The sequence below is a fragment of the Schistocerca americana genome, chromosome 2, assembly GCF_021461395.2.
Source record: "Schistocerca americana isolate TAMUIC-IGC-003095 chromosome 2, iqSchAmer2.1, whole genome shotgun sequence".
NCBI classification, from domain to species: domain Eukaryota; kingdom Metazoa; phylum Arthropoda; class Insecta; order Orthoptera; family Acrididae; genus Schistocerca; species Schistocerca americana.
Genome location: NC_060120.1, coordinates 338942200 through 338959802, shown reverse-complemented (window position 1 = coordinate 338959802; position 17603 = coordinate 338942200). Strand labels below are relative to the sequence as shown.

The following is a 17603-nucleotide window of genomic DNA, read 5'->3' as shown; positions in this document are numbered from 1 at the left end:
TATTCAACGCCAGCAAAAGATGCATGACATCCTTTGGCTACACCGGGATTATGTAAAATTTCTTGTAGTTGTGGACAGGTTTGTCAGTACCACAAAGAGAAGTGTTAACAGTCGTCTTGTTGAACATAAGAGGAATTACCACCTGGGTCACATGGATAAATTGGCCATAGCAGAACTTGTTTACCAGGAAGGTAATCATTCTTCGCTCTAGACAGAGAATCAGGAGCAACGACAAACAACAGCTGCCCAACGGCAAGGTTTTCCTTCTTTTCATTAGTATGGGCACAGATTTTATCAGGAAAGAGGAAGATGTTAAACTGGATAAAATTTGGATGTCAGCATTGCACCGAAAACATGACAATCGATTACTTTGAATCGAGAATGTTGGCATTACCAAAGACAATACCATAGCCAACGCCACATGATGGACAGAGGCGTCCTCTGTACTGCCTACATAATCAGCACTTCCTCAAGTTCACTTTGCAGTTCGCCACTTTATCTTGGAGGATGTCTCCTGCAGTCAAAGACAAAACGTCAGGGGAGAGTTTATACATCGACCATAGCCTGTCAGCCCGGAAGTTATTGAGTCCTGTTGCATTAAAAAAATTTCCAATCAATACGAGTGTGTACAGAATGATATGAGTCTGTACAGAATGAATTAAAATTACTGCAATATACAAAAATGAGAATAGATATTTTAGACATTATCAAACATTTTTGCCTGTAATGAAAATTTTACTTCTCCAATAAGAGGTCCCTTTTCGTTCTCCATCCCACAAATCGTGATGATACAGGGACTGACACATTTGTTTCATTAAATATGTTTGATAAATGATTTTCTGAGTCATATGCATCTAAAGTAGGGGACAACTAATATTTATTTACATTTTTTTTACATGAACATACACGTTGGTAAAATGCAGAGCTTGAGAACGACACTGATAATATTGTACTTTATTATGTACACTTATGAAAATATATTACAAAAAGCTTATAAATAATTCATTTATCAAAACTATGTACATCTGTTGCTAAAAATTAAGTGGGTCTTATTTTTGACATATTTGTAGATAAGATTCTGTCAACTACTTCAGCTCGTTGATTCAAAAGAGTTAACTGTGATGTTGGTAGAGACATTGAATTTCTCAGCACAAAATGTTTTATAAAAATTCTCATGCTTTCTCGAAACATTTGGAGCTTTGGTGACAATGACACACGGCAAAATACTTCCTGCATGTTGTCCTGTGATTCATGGAGTAAGATTCCCAACAGAATCTGACGTAGAAGGTGCACAGTTGCCTTATTCACCTCACCAAAGTTAATTACCTGAAATGAACTTACAGTAATGAATCATGTTTGACATCAGATTTTTGTATCATAATCTAAAACAGTTTATGGTAAAAAGTTCAATAAATTAATAACAAATTTATAGCATTTCATAGTTAAAATCAAGAGAATTCAAAAAGAGCAATAATGTAGGCAGCAGAAAGTGCCCTGATCTGTCTTAAGCATTATTCCATCCTTGTAATCATATGTATTTATTTACCACTAAATATCCTGTCTTATCAGTCAAATTTCTTGTAGCAACTGCAGTTTTGACATATTCAAACTTCCTTAATCTTGTGTTAATTAAGAACTAAGAAAATTGACTAAAGATGGAGAATTACTAGATATGGAGGAGATCATTATCGCATTTATTGGATCTATTAGCTTTCCTGGCAATGGCAGCTCAAAACACACAGTTATTTAAACGTTTATTTTCCAGGGGAGTATCTTGTTCTGAGTTAAGTGAATGCAATATGCATTGTGCTTACAGTAAGGACTGAACTTATTCAGAACAAATTACATGTAGCTTGAATCTCTCTTATCAGAGATTGGATGACTATTGTAAGTCTGAACAATGGAGGAAGTTGAAAAGTAAACTATAATGACCAAGAAAGCAGCTGGCATTGATTGCAAGGTTTCGCCTGAAAAATGTTATCTTTCTTGGCATTCATTTTTTTTACCCCAGGACAATATTATTAAATACAGAACATTTGCTCACACAATATGAAGGCATGGAAGGAGTCAAAAACACCTTTAGTTTATACATAACACTGGAATTTAAGATTATCTAGAAAAATGATGAGTGACCTTCCCCAGAGTGACCAGACTGGGATAATGTTAACAGATTTTTGCATTTCTTTTTGGAAGAATAACATAATTGTAAATGTAAAACACAATATTTTGTATATTGCACAGAATTTATTTTGCTCACTGGTTTTCACTTTACAAGGCCATCATCAGAGTTTAACTGTTAGAGTCTGATGGTGGCGTTGGAAACTGAAAACCAGTTAACAAAACATTAAATCTGCAGAATGTACGCAATACAGTGTTTTTCATTTACAAAATTAGTATAACATTTTAGCAAATGTTTGTTAAGTTATCTGATATTGAACTTGATTGTATATGAACAATTAATGTTTCTTGTTTCTTCATATAATTTTAGTACAAACTTCATTACTTCCAGCACGTGCTTGGTAGATCAAACCTTTATAGATGTCAAATTCTGAGGCCACTTTCTGAATAAAAAGCATTTTGTCAACTATACTCTTCATACAAATTCAGCAAACAACATCAAAAATATAAACTGCTAAGTCAATCCCTTTCACTTTTTCTGACATACCTTCAAGGTTGAAAGAGCCAAGCCTTTGTTGATGAAGAGATGAATAAGCAGCTGTGCTAGGTTTGGCACTTGAAACTGTGACAGTCTGCTTAATTCTTTTAGTTTATCCCACACTGCACACTGAGTTATCATCTGCATCAAATATAATTTATATTCTTAGTAGATGAGAGAAAGGTAAGATATCAATAAACAACAATAATAAACAAACATATAAATTACATAACTTCTATTTTTATAAACTAAAGTTTTTATTTTTTTAAACTTAAAAGATAATGAATAACCGATATAGTAAAATCAAGGATGTCTAAAAGTAGAACTTTACAACTTTTAAAGGAGCAACAGTGTGGAAAAGGCTACAGAATAACAAATACCTCTGCTGTAAATGTTCACCAAATCATTAACGTACCAAAATCAACCAGGAAGTAAGTACCAATATAGTGTAAAAAAACAGCGATTAGAATTATGTTTATTTCACGGGACAGTACACACCTTCCAATACTTTACAACATAATAAACTCCTCTTATAATGTATTAAAACAAATGTGTGGGTCTAGTGGTCAAGCACCCGTACTACATGTTTACCATCTGTGAGGATACCCAGACACTAATATTATCTTTACTCCACCTAAAACAAATATGTGATGTAGTGTTTTAAAAATTTCAAGGCCCAGTAAGCTTAGCTCAGATATGACCATAAACTCATATTTCAAAATTATATTTCCTATGAAAGGATTAGGCTTGCAAATAGACAGAGTTTTCAGAAACACATTTCTCCAAGATTTAGACTGGTGAGTCACACCTTGCCGTATGGTTACGACGCACCAAGCACACACAGCATCTGTTGTCCAGTTATTAGCACCCATTAGTTGCTTGCTCTTCTCAAGCTCTTTGTATTACTCGATCAGCCTAATGTAACCTTCTGCATTTGGTTTCTTAATTAAGACTTAAACCAGGCATTCGCTGAACTACGTATTCCATAAAAACTTAATTTCTCTAATAAAACAATGGAAAATCCAGGATGGAATGTAACAGTATTAGAGAAGGAAAGTTGCTACTCACCACACAGTGCAAATGCTATCGTCCTCATCAGATTTCACCTCGTTTTTTCCCCTTGTGCATCCATTTTGTCCTTTCTCTGATTTTTCACATGTATTTGGGTGTATTTTGCGTAATTTTTTGCATGTAATTCTACTTTTTTGCATAATTTTTCACATTTTTTGCACCATCTTGGATCCTTGCTCCTTCCATCTGAGTCAATACAGAAAAGTCTCCTTATCCCTAGTCAGATCCCACTCCCACATACTGTTCCTGCATTGTTGCTTGGCTCATGAAATACCCCCTAATGGCCTTACCATCAAATTACCCATCTCTGGTTGCCACCCCTCCTTCCACGATGACCTTCACCTGTTCAGACTCCGCCAATCCTAAGCCCTTACCAACATTGTCCTGCAAAACCATATCAACCGAGCCCAATTCTCCTTGCAGTACCTTCTCTCCATCTGCAAAATTCTCCTGCTGTGTAATCCCAAATTCCTGGAACCCATAACACACACTGAAACTCTTGCCCTGCAGGAACTTGAGCAACATACACAACGCCACCTCAAAAAGCTCTCCATCCTGCTCACTTCCTATTCCCACCTCGGAGTACCACTGTCCACCACCTCTACAACAACAACCAAACCTCCGCCACATCCCCTCCTAGGTGACAAACCCTGTCTCGCAGACCTACTACGCTTACCCCACCCTCCAAAACTCCCTCCCACCTCAACATAGAACCTAAACAGACCCGCAACACAGTCATGAAACTTTCCTCCAGAAGCCTTAGTCCCACAGAAATATCAGTCCTTTCCAAAAGCCTCACCTTTTGCCCCACTCCCAAATTCAATCATGCAGGACTTGTTAAAGACCTTCTCTCCTTCTCCTTCTCCCAGTCCCTACAGTGGAAACACTTTTTTGCCACCAACCCAACCAATCAGACTCAACCAATGACCAATATTGAACCTTGCGTTAACTCCTCTTTCCAACTGTGATCCACCCCCACTGCCACCAAACCACCCCCTGTTAACTTTCCAGAATTTATTAACCTCGAACCTTGCCTCACCATCATTCCCCAAATCACTCAACATGCAAACTAACCTTACATCCGCATAAAGAACTGCAGTCCACCACCTAAAAACTGATCCTGACCTTACAATCCTACCTGCAGACAAAGGCTCCACCACCGTTGTTTTGAACCGCAAGGATTACCTGGCGGAAGGACTCCATCAGCTGTCAAATACTTCCACCTACAAAACTTGCCACAGTGACTCCATTTCAGTAATCCAGCAGGATCTCCAGTCACTACTCAAATCCTTAGGCCCAGCCCAGAACCTCTCCCCAGAGTCCACCTCTCTACCTGCCCCTACCACTCACTCCCCGCACTCCCACCTTCTACATTCTTCCTGAAGTCCATAAACCCAACTACCCAGGACGACCCATTGTAGCTGGTTACTGTGCACCCAGTGAGAGAATCTCTGCTCTCGTAGACCAACACCTTTAACCTATTACCCAGAACCTATCCTCCTATGTAAAAGATACCAAACATTTCCTCCACCGACTCTCCACAGTTCCTGTCACTTTACCGCACGGTGCCCTGCTCATCACTATTGATGCCACCTACCTGTACACTAACATTCCTAATGCTCATGGCCTTACTGGTGTTGAACACTACCTTTCCAGATGCCCTATGGATTCCAAACCAACAACCTCCTTCCTAGTCGCCATGACCAACTCTATCCTCACCCACAATTACTTCTCCTTTGAAGACATTACCTACAAACAAATCCGGGGTATGGTGATGGGCACCCACATGGCACCATCCCATGCCAACCATCTAGAGGAATGCTTCCCAAATACCCAGAATCCTAAACCCTTCACCTGGTTCAGATTCACTGATGACATCTTTGCTATATGGATTGAAGGTAAGGACACCCTATCCACATTCCTTCAGAGCCTCAACAACTTCTCCCCCGTTTGCTTCACCTGGTCCTACACAAACCAACAAGCCACCTTCCTAGATGTTGACCTCCACCTGAGAGATGGCTACATCAGTACCTCCGTCCATATCAAACCTACTAACCACCAGCAATACCTCCACTTCAACAGCTGCCACCCATTCCATACCAAGAAGTCCCTTCTGTACAGCCTAGCCACCTGTGGTCATCGCTTCTGCAGTGACATGCAGTCCCTCTCAAAATATACCAAGGGTCTCATTGAAGCCTTCACTGACCATAATTTTCCTCACAACCTTGTACAAAAACAAATCTCCCTTGCCTTATCTTTCCAGTCTCTCACCACCTCCCGAAGTCCCAGTCTGGCCACAGAGGAGAATTCCCCTCGTAACTCAGTACCATCCAGGACTGGAGCATCTGAATTACATTCTCCATCAGGGTTTCAATTACCTTTAGTCGTGCCCTGAAATGAGAAATGTCCTGCCAACTATCCTTCCCAGCCGGCCAACAGTGGTATTCCGCTGTCCACCAAACCTACACAATATACTCGTCCATCCTTACACAACCCCTGCTCCCAATCCCTTACCTCATGGCCCATACCCCACAAAACGTGCCCCATCCATCCTCCTACCACCACCTACTCCAGTCCGGTCACTAACATCACCTATCCCATCACAGGCAGGGTTACCCATGAAACCAGTCATGTGATTTACAAGCTAAGCTGCAACCACTATATAGGCATGACAACCAACAAGGTGTCTGTCCGCATGAATGGCCACTGACAAACTGTGGCCAAAAAACAAGTGGACCACCCTGTTGCTGAACACACTGCCAAACATGACGTCTCTCATCTCAATGACTGCTTTACAGCCTGTGCCATATGGATCCTTCCCACTAAAACCAGCTTTTGTGAACTGCCCAGGTGGGAACTTTCCCTGCAATACATCTGTCATTCCCGTAACCCTCCTGGCCTCAATCTTCATTAGTCACTGTCCTCACCCATCCAGCCCCTTCCGTGTTCCCATTCCAGCACTACAGAACCGTCATTTCACTGCCACACCCAGTCTTTTAATTTCTTTTTATTTCTCTCCTTTCCGCTACTAACCCCCCCCCCCCCCCCCCACCACACACACACACTTTCTCTCCTGCCCACCATCTAAACTACAGCACTTCACTGTCTGCCACCCCCACCATACTATCCCTCCCCCTCCCCACTCCTCCTTACCCTTACGCCCACCCAGTCGCCACTCCCATCATGCAGTGGTGCTGCTGCTCGTAGTGTGGTTTCAGTTATCTGAGACTGCAGATTTATGTGCAAGTTGCATTTGCGTGAGTGTGTTTGTGCGTGTGTGTATGTGTGTCTATTGCTGAAAGCTTTAATTGTGTGAATCTTTTAGTTGTGCCTATTGCGACTCAGGATCTCCACTATATGGTGAGTAGCAACTTTCCTTCTCTAATATTGTTAACTGCTCTAATAGAATATTATGACTGACAGAATCCAATGCTTTTGATAAGTCACAGAAATCCCAATTTGTGACTTTTTTGCCATTCAAAGATTTATATACACTCAGGAAATGTATAAATAGGTGATTCAGTAGTATAGCCTTTTGAAATCCAAATTGTGATTGTCTAAGTATCCCATTACTACACATATGGGTGACACCACTGGAGTACATTACCTGCTTAAAAATCTTAGAAAATGATGCAAGGAGCGACACTAGGGGCCTAACAGTGGCATATTTCAATCTCTCTGGGAAAACACCTTGAGTTAATGAAGCGTTACATGAGAGACTAAGAGCATTACATATTATAAGGCCACAACTGCGTAGTATCTTGTTGAAGATGATATCCACTCCATATGAACTTTTACTTTTTAGAATCATAGTGATCTTCCGTAAGTTCCGACATGAAAGTGAGATTAATTTTTAATTCACTAAATGTCCTCTGTATTGTTTCTTCAGTGTACTTTTTTTTCTTTCTCTTCTGAAATATTTGCACCAATTTTTTCAACTATTTTTAAAAACTGTTTATTAAAAACATCTGCTACATGTGAACTGTCTTTTACAACACTCACATTCTCTTTAACATAAACACTGTCATCTTCTACAACTTCTTTCCCTGACTCTTTTTTAACAATATTGCATACTGATTTTATTTAGTTATCTGATCTATTAATTTCAGACAAGATGTGCACACCCCTGGACTTTTTTTACCACTTTTTAAATACTTTATGGTGCTGTTTATGATAAGAAAGTATTCCTAAGTTATTAATTGTACAAAATAGCCAGAACAAGTCCTTTCTTCATCGTGAAGAGATTCAAATACCTGCAGTGATCAAACGTTTCTTTAATGACTTGCTGTTATTACATTTAAATATCTTTATAGGAAAACTACCTTCAAAAATAGATACAAACTCATTAAGGAAAATGCTTAATTTAGAGATAGAATAAGGCTCATTGTAACTTCACCCCAGTCAACATTTTTTAGCTTCATTTAAAATCTTCAGTAGTTTTGTCATTAATCAGCCTTACTGTTTACTTAGAGTGTTCCTGAACTGTAAATGGAGCTACGAGATATAAAGTGATTAACTGTGCATCGTGATGATCCAAGAGTCTGTTTACCACTAGATAAGTTATGTCTCTCTTCAAGTTCTGTTTGTTGAAATGAATACACTATCTATAAGGGTCCTACTATTTTGAGCAACCTGGGCAGGGAAATTTATGACCGATTTCAAGTTTCAAATGGCTAAAAGGCCCTCTTACATCAGTTTTCCTATCAATTATCCCAATAATAATCACAAATATTACGTTTTCCAATAGTAACTCACAAGTACATACTTCTGTATCCTGATTTATATAGAACTTACTTATTTCCACATGTCTGTATTTATATCTCTTTTATTATAGATGTGACAACCCTTCCTTTATCTATATTGAATCCACATGAGTGTGCAGTTAACTTAAACCACTAACAGTAAGATTTTCTATGCCTGGGTCATATGGTGTTCAGGCAGACAAATGACATTAATTTCTTTCCACCTATTAAGATCTTGCAAACAAATTAACAATTCATCTGTTTTATTTTTTACCTCTCAAATATTGTGATGAAATAAGTTGATTTCACATGCTGGTTTCTCACCTGACCCCAATAACCACAGGAACTTGCCTTTGTGTGCTGATGCCCCCTTATGTTATCTGCTAATAGACCTGCTAACTTATCCTTACTCCTCCCATTCAAGTGTAGGCTATGTGAAGTATATCCCCGTCTTCATGCAAACTACTGAACACTACCAATATGAGATTTTGCATCCTTCTGAAGGAGTCGCCTCAGGTCCATGTTTCCTCGCTTTACAGTTGAGTAAAACCAGTGCTGGTCAGGGCTCCACAAAACCCACAGTTGTGTGCTCAGTAGCTGCTCCTACTTTGTCACCCCTATTACCATATTTTTCATTTTGAGCCAAGCCGTTTCCAACTCCACCATCTATTAACACCTGATCATCTTTGTTAGAATTTTTGTGCATTTGGGGTTGGGTTGGGTTGTTTTGGGGAAGGAGACCAGACAGCGAGGTCATCGGATTAGGGAAGGATGGGGAAGGAAGTCGGCCGTGCCCTTTGAAAGGAACCATCCCGGCATTTGCCTGGAGCGATTTTGGGAAATCACGGGAAACCTAATACAGGATGGCCGGACGCGGGATTGAACCGCCGTCCTCCCGTTTTGTGCATTTGTCCTAAGTTATTTGTTACCTCGCTAATACTGGCACTTGGTATTAAAAAAAAAAAAAAAACTGTGACCTGGCACACTGCACGTAATGTTCCCTGTAGCTGCCTGCTTGCACCCCTCCCATGGCTGCTACCTAGCAGCTGAACTGTTCTTTTCCTATTCTGATTTTCACCTGACTTATCACTAAGTGTCTTACCATTGTTCTGATGCGCCCTACATTTCTCAACACCTGTACAAGGCTCTTTGTTCTCTAATTCTGATAGCAAGCAAAACTGAGTTTGCTAAGAAAATTTTCCCTAATTCACCCTTTGCTGCCACCTTTTCCCAGCACTCCTCCTCTTTTTCTGCCCTTCAGCAACTTTTGCATTTTGTAACTGTCTGAAGGGCACAAAAATTCACCTCCTGTTCCTCAATTTTCTGGTCTTTCTGGCATAACCTACTTGTCCAATTCCGTGAAAGAGACCCGCTGATCATCCCATTCTCTTCCTCACTGCAGTCATCTCAATGAAAGCATAACCAACCATTTTCACAAATACTCCATATTTAACTGCAGCAACATCCATACTTATCGCAAAGGACTGACTGATTTTAACACTAGGTACAATGAAACAAATGGAAAAGAAATTTATGTTATTCTATTTGTACAATTCTTGTGCCTAAAATTAGTTCTAAATTTATGAGTGTAGGTGAAATAAGAAAAGAATACTTTTTACACTGCTTTTACCTATTTTACATGACACTAATACTCACATTAATGTAATTATGCTAATACTGCATAATACTACACGGACAGAAAACCAGATTATAACAACCTGAAAATAAATAATGAAGTAATACAGTGTGTGGAAGGCACAAAATTTCTTGGAATGCATGTTGACTGTGGGGGTAGGAACAGCATGTAAAAACACTTAGTAACAGAATCTCTACGGCATCCTATGCCTTCTGAATTCTTACATCAATATGCAATATTTCCTGTATCAGATCAATATATTTTGCTTATTCTCATTCTGTTTATTTAAGAGATAATTTTTTGGGGAGTAATTAGGAAAAATATTCAAGCTGGGGGAAAAAATGCAATACATATAATGACACAGGGAGGCAGCATGGCTCATTGATTTGACCTTTTTAAATGCTGAAAATCTTAACTGTCCTTTGTGTGTATATTTTTTAGTGTTACATATGATGATGATGATGCAGAAGAAGAAGAAGAAGAACGGAAAAAATCTACTATGTTAAAAACTGTTTAGTATATGGTTAGAACACTAGAAATGTCTATAATTTGCATCTGGACAGAAAAAAATAAAAATTAAAATTCAGCAGTTTATTGCACAATGTCATCAAATTATATAATAAATTACAACAACATATAAAAGATAGACTATCTTCTCTTTCAAAGTGAAACTAAAAAATTATTTACAAAATAAAAGTTTTTCTAGATGGTAATGGAGTGCTTGAATTAAAGTAGGTTACTTAATTTAAGAAGTCCTGTATTATAATACGCACAGAAATAGTAATTATTTAAGAGAAAAACAAATGTAATTAGATTACAAGAAGAGTCATTGTCAACTATTGTGCATGAATTAATTTTAAGCTGTTAATTTTTCACTGTTTTGAATGATGAAATCCATTCACATATAGATAAATAAATACAGTCATGTAATTCTTTACAACAGCAAAATTCACAACAATCTTGCAGGCACAGTGTTGGCAGCACAATCCTCCTGCTCACTGTTGAGTGACTATGTCATGCGTCAGAGGGAGGAAAGGAAACTGCAAGTGACAGTATTAAACAATTATTACTTAAGCCAACTATTCAGGCAAGGCATAGCTGCTTTCAGCTACTCTGTCAACACAAAGTTTTGTTAACATATTTCCAGACAGCAGTGCTTTGACTTAAGTGCTTGTGATGGCATATGGATATCATGGCAACAATGAACGCACTTTGCATGCCGATGAGAGGGTAGCTTATGCTTAAGCTTTCCTCTACTTTGGGTGAGTGCTGTGTGTCAAGCGTCCTCAAAATTCTTTCAAGTAGTTCCTAGAGATGGTAAAAACTAGCCACAATGAAAATTTTGCTACTGTGGTTGTGTCTAAAAGAAATAAAAGATGTTATAATGCCATGTTAGTCATTCTGTCACATGTGATGCTGCTGTACTAGTATTAATGCAGCACTGACTTATATACTAGATCTTTAAATATAAAAAACATGGAGATTATTACATACAATCCATAGATGCTCTAATTAGTCAATTTGCTTACTAAGTTACTGTACATAGGAGATACTGTCTGACAATGACAGAAACCTCATAATTCCATAAGAAGTACAGCAAAACAAAATATGATGCACTGAGAGTGCAGATGAAGAAACTTGTGAGTATGAAGAACTTGGCATACATATATTTACACAAATGGCCATTATAGTTACTTACCCTTCAAAATAATGTCTAAATGAAGCATGTGCCTAAATGATTGGCAAGGAACATGTAACTGTATAATTTGTGTAAACTGCAATTTGGACTCAGATGGGGAAAGTAAAGTTGTTCAAATACTGTTCCTGTCCTTCCCAATACACTCTTCTGTTAGTTGCTACATGTCACAAAACATTCTTTTAAAAATCACAATAACACACTCAAACTGGTGCCAAACTGGACAAGATACTTCATTATGTGGTATATACAGTGGTTGTCACATTGTGATCATGTTACAACCATTTTCTACCAACATACATGCACGGCTTCATCAGGATATTTCCTTGATATCTGTCTTGATAACTGTTACTTATATTAGTTTTAATAAAACCAACTAAGTTTGTATAGCAAGGGAATAAACTGAAAATATATTTAAAATGTTAATACCTGTAAGCTATATGAACTTACCTGATATTTTCTATCAAAATCACAAAACTTTTGAATCAGATGGCTATAGTATGGGTTATATCGTTTTTCTTGAAGACAACAGTCCAGAGTAACATGTATGATTTCCCTTTCTTGTTGATTTTTGAGACCCAAATGCAGCAGTTTTTCAAAACTGTCTAAGTAGTCCTGCAAATAATATTTAAAAGTAATAATATATCTAACAGGACAAATATAAATGTCTCTCTCTCTCTCTCTCTCTCTCTCTCTCTCTCTCTCTCTCTCTCTCTCTCTCTCTCTGTGTGTGTGTGTGTGTGTGTGTGTGTGTGTGTGTAAGGGGGGGGGGGGGGGGGGCAGTTGTTGTGTTTGTGTCTACACATATCTTCAAAAAATTCAAAAGAAAAGGCATGACATTCTAAAGAGGTGCTTAGCAGGCTGCTATGAGGAAGCCCCTGCAGCTTAATCAACAATTCTGATTTGAAGATATAATCAAGTAATTAGTGTGACTATTTGCTTCATTGCTTATTGTGATCTGGCATTACTTGGTCATCTATATTCTTGAGATAGTATCTGTGCACCTTCAGCCTATTAGCCTTAACCTATCCTCCTATATAAAAGACATGAACTATTTTTTCCACCGAGTCAGCACAGTTCCTTTTCCTTTAGCACATGGCGCACTGCCTGTCACTACCGATGCCACATCCCTAATGACCATGGCCTTGCTGCTATTGAACACTGCCTTTCCCAATGCCCGACTGACTCCAAACCTACAATCTCCTCCCTGGTCACCTTCACCAAATATATCCTCACATACAATTATTTCTCCTTTGAAGGCATCACCTACATACAGATCTGTGGCACAGCAATGAGCACCGACGTGGAACCATTCTATGTCAACCTATTTATGGGCTGTCTAGAGGAACTGTTCCTAACCATCCACAAAATCCCAAACCCCTCAACTGGTTCAGATTCACCATTGACTCCTTTGTGGTCTGGACTGACTGTGAAGGCACATTTCTCCAGAACCTCAACATTTTCTCCCCCATTCACTTCATCTGGTCCCAAACCCAACAAGCCATCTCCCTTGATGTCGACCTCCACCTCAATGATGGCTACATCAGTACTTAAATCCACATCAAACCTACCAAATACCAGCAATACCTCCACTTTGACAGCTGCCACCCATTCCATATCATGAACTACCTTTCATATAGTCTAGCCATTTGCGGCCGTCACACCTACAGTGAAGAACAGCTCCTCTCAAAATATACCAAGGGTCTCGCTGAGGTCTTCACAGATCAAAATTACTCAACCCAGCCAACCTTGTACAGAAACTGATCTCCTGTGCCCTGTCTTTCCAGTCACCCACCACCTCCCACAGACCCACAATCTAGCCACAAAAGAGCACCCCTCTCATGACTCAGAAACACCCAGGACTGGAGCAATTGAATCACATTCTCTGTCCAGGTGACAACTACCTCTTGCCATGTCCTGAAATGAGGAATACCCTACCCACTATCCTTCCTACCCCTTCCTCAGTAGTATTTCAACATGCACCAAACCTACACAATATCCTTGTCCATCCCCACTCCAGCCCTGCTCCCAACCCTTTGCCGCATGGCTCATATCCCTGCAATAGACCTAGATGCAAGATCTCTCCTATACACCATCCCACCACCACCTACGACAGTCCAGCCACAGTCATCTCCTATCCCATCAAAGTCAGGGCCACCTGTGAAAGCAGGCTACGAAGTTGCAACCACTGTACTGCTTTCTATGAGGGCATGACAGGCAACAAGCTGTCTGTCTCCATGAATGGCCACTGACAAACTGTGGCCAAGAGACAGCTGGACTACCCAGTTGCTGAACATGCTGCCCAACACCCTCCTGGCCTCAACCTTCACTAGTTCCTGTCCTTCACTTACCTATCACTTCCCTGCTCTCACCCCAGCACTGCCCACAATTTGTTTTTCCCTTTCTCTACTTCTCTGACCTCCTGGTTGCACCCTCAGCCCTATCCTTTCCCCACCACATCCCTCCATGGCCCCACAAGCAGCACTGTGCCTTCCCTCACCCCTAACCTGCTCTCTCTCTCTCTCTCTCTCTCTCTCTCTCTCTCTCTCTCCTCCATACCCGCCCCAGTTTCCTTCTTATCCACAGCACCCTCGTATTGTTTTCCCGTCAGGTGCAGTTGCTATACACAGTCCAAGACAGTCGTGTGTGAGTCATGCTTGTGTGAATCTCTGTGTGTTTTCTACTTTAGAAGAAGGCCTTGTGGCTGAAATCTCAGATGCACAGCAGTCTTTTTGTTGTGCCTTTCTGTAACTTAACATCTCCTCTACATGATGAGCTGAAATCTATCTTTTCCTAATGTTATCATTATTCTGTCCTGGATCTCCCATTGTTTGAAGATTGTTAAAAACATGTAGACAACCAAATTGTTTTAGTTTCTAGGGGAAGAAAGCGTCACTTGAGAGTTTGATCTGTAAAATCTCCACTGACTTACGTATTGACAAACACTTCCAAGTATTCTTGGTTGCAGCTTTCCTGGAACTGATTCTGCTTTGAGCCAGTATCAAATGGATAAACTACTTTATCATGTGTGGATGGATTCTGTGGTGTCACCGCAATGCACCACGCTTGCTAGATGCTAGGCTTCAAATCGGCCACGGTCCGTCAGTACACATTGGACACGCAAGTCTCCACTGTCGACACTAGAAGACCGAGCGCCGCCACTCAGCTGGTCTTCCGAGACAAGCTAGCGCACTGCCCAGTTCTACAGCCGACTTTAATAGGAATGGTTCACTTGTTATAGCTTCAGAGATCTCATTTGCAGAGACGCTAGTTAGCGTAGCCTTCAGCTAAGTCAGCAGCTATGAACTAGCCAGGCGCCACATACAGTTTATGCATTGACAATTGATCTATATGCGTGGAGCAATCAGAATTGCAAAGTAGTATTCGCAGTTCAGTCTATAACTGCACTTGTAAATATTATTGTACAAAGTCAAGATTGATGTTCACCGCTGATGCTGAATTAAAGCTAAGTATTTAAATGTATTCCTGTCTACTAACTTTCTAATCACCTAAGATGTTCCCGATACATCCCGTCAAGTATAGTTCATCGATCCTCACATCAGATCAACGCATGCAGTTAATGGCCACACCTCATGATCATACTAAGAGTCAAATTGTGTGACTCAACCGGGTCACCCTTTTTCCATATGGCCCATAGTTCCGCCTCATACACAACAGATTTTGAATGCCTGTTTGAGTATATGACAGAAGAATCAGATGTCACACATTATCAAGTCTATGACGCTATCATGCAACAAGGTTAGAAATGCGCGTTTTTTGCACCTTCGAGTGTAATAAACTGCTCTGGTATGAGGAGAGTAAGCACATTTATACAATAGCTTGGGAATATTTTTTTATTTTTTCTATGTCTTGTCAATGATATGTGTATTTATTTATTTCCTATGGCTCATTGCAATGTCTTTTCATTTGAATATATACAAAAAAGTAAATTTCTAATTTCTTCTTGGCACTAACATAACATTTTACATTTACCACAGCTGATAAGAATTAAATACTACTATTTTGTTTCCTTGTTTCTGAGTACAACATTCCACTTTTAATTAGTGCACTACTGACTATGAAGCAATATGAAAGCTGGTTAATGGCCCCCCAAGTTCAATCAGCTTTCTATGAGTTGAACGAGAAGGACTTACTATCTAATAAGTAAAATAACCAAATAAAAAAATGAAAATAATTGATCTAACAGATATTGGTTTACAAGGTGAATGTCACAACTGTAATTGACAAAATTATAAGAGTTATTTTATATGCAGATGAGAAATCTTAATTTTATTTTCTCTCTAGGCTGATTCTGAAAAAGTAATGTGTCATGCTCATTGTTACTTTTTGAGATACTGGTGACCAACTTTTAAAGACTGAATTGTTCAGAAACAGGCAGTGAAAGAATAATTCTGAATATGGATTGGGTGCAATCTGCTGCAGCTATCATTAAATGTAAATGAGGTGCATGAACCCAAGCCTAATTTAAATGCAAAAACTTAAGGCATGTTTCACATGTGGTATGAACACGAGTCAATAAATGCTCAGACTTTTAATCTCAAGTGGAAAAATTATTTCAAATATTCTCATAATTATCAATGTTAAAGTAATTTATTATTTCATGCACATTTCTGTCATTCCACGAGGCGTGTTTTTTTTTTTAGTAAGTGCCATTTTTTTATAAAAATAAAACAAGCAGACTTTTACATGTATAGCTGTACTTTTAAACTACTCTTCAACATCATTCCCACCAATATTAAGGCTCTTATCGTATACTACAATTGGATTTTGAATACCATCCTTGTAGAAATCTGCCACCTAACTAGACAATCCAAACATGGCCATTTTGTTATCTTCATCATTGTCATCATGCTGACCACCACATGCTCCTTCAAATGATGGAACACATGGTAGTCACTGAGCAACAGATTGAGGCTGTACGGAGAGTGATCAAGTTGTTCCCAGCCAAATGATCCGATCAGCTCTTGGGTTCGAATGGCCACATGTGGACGGGCATTGTCACAAAGCAAAAGATCCACTTACTCAGCATGTCATGTCTTTTGTTTTGGATTGCAGAGCACTGTTTTTTAAAGTTCTCACAAAAAGTCGTAGAATTTATGGTGTCACCATGAGACAAAAAATACACGAGCAACACCCCCTCCCTGTCCCAAAAAACAGTGACAAATTGACTTAAAAACTCTTTACCCTTCTCGCTGTACTGTTGTGTGAAAGTCAAAGCGGTTAATCATTTGCTTTTGTGTACCTCAGTCAGCATTTTCAGTATTCAGTGTATTATATCTTTTGATAATTTACATGTTTTGTAACAAATGCACAAAGCACACTTCTTGACACTTGAGGAAACTCTTAATGTGAAATCGTGAAGCATCTGTTCTCCTTTTTTCATCAACTTTCTTCTGCAAATCGTCGGTAATGGCTGATGGTCACCGACTTAGTTCCTCATCATGCACAATCGTAAGGCTACCTTTAAAAGCTCTCACCTATTTCCATACCATGCCATCACTCATACACTTCACTGATCTCACAATGAATTTCAGCTGCTTTCACACCTTTAGCATTAAGAAAACGAATCACAGCACGTATTTCACAGTCAGTGGGATTCTCAATCAGGGGAGGCATTTAAAATACTCACAAACAAGCGCAAACATGCTATATGATGCTCAAATGGCATCTGTAGTTGTCAACATAGTGAGGTACACGGTGTGCAGAGCCAAATGCCGACCAAAGCACTGCAGCAGCAGAATTTCAAAATGATGCTTACTTTAAAAACATGCTCCATATTTT

At 39.3% G+C, this 17603-nt stretch overlaps 1 protein-coding gene across 3 annotated transcripts in view; it reads right to left on the bottom strand.

Moving 5' to 3' along the window:
* Positions 1–913: 913 nt before the first annotated feature.
* LOC124595654 (nucleolar MIF4G domain-containing protein 1-like) overlaps positions 914–17603 on the bottom strand; it is a 122477-nt gene continuing 105787 nt past the window's right edge. For 2 of the 3 annotated variants that reach the window (XM_047134495.1, XM_047134496.1), the window contains exons 9-11: positions 12252–12416; positions 2666–2797; positions 914–1326 (exon numbers count right to left, since the gene is read on the bottom strand). In XM_047134495.1, coding sequence (XP_046990451.1) covers positions 1039–1326; positions 2666–2797; positions 12252–12416 — 585 coding nt within the window. In that variant the 3' untranslated portion in view covers positions 914–1038. The remainder of the gene's footprint in view (positions 1327–2665; positions 2798–12251; positions 12417–17603) is intronic. The other variant, XM_047134497.1, reaches the window with a different exon arrangement.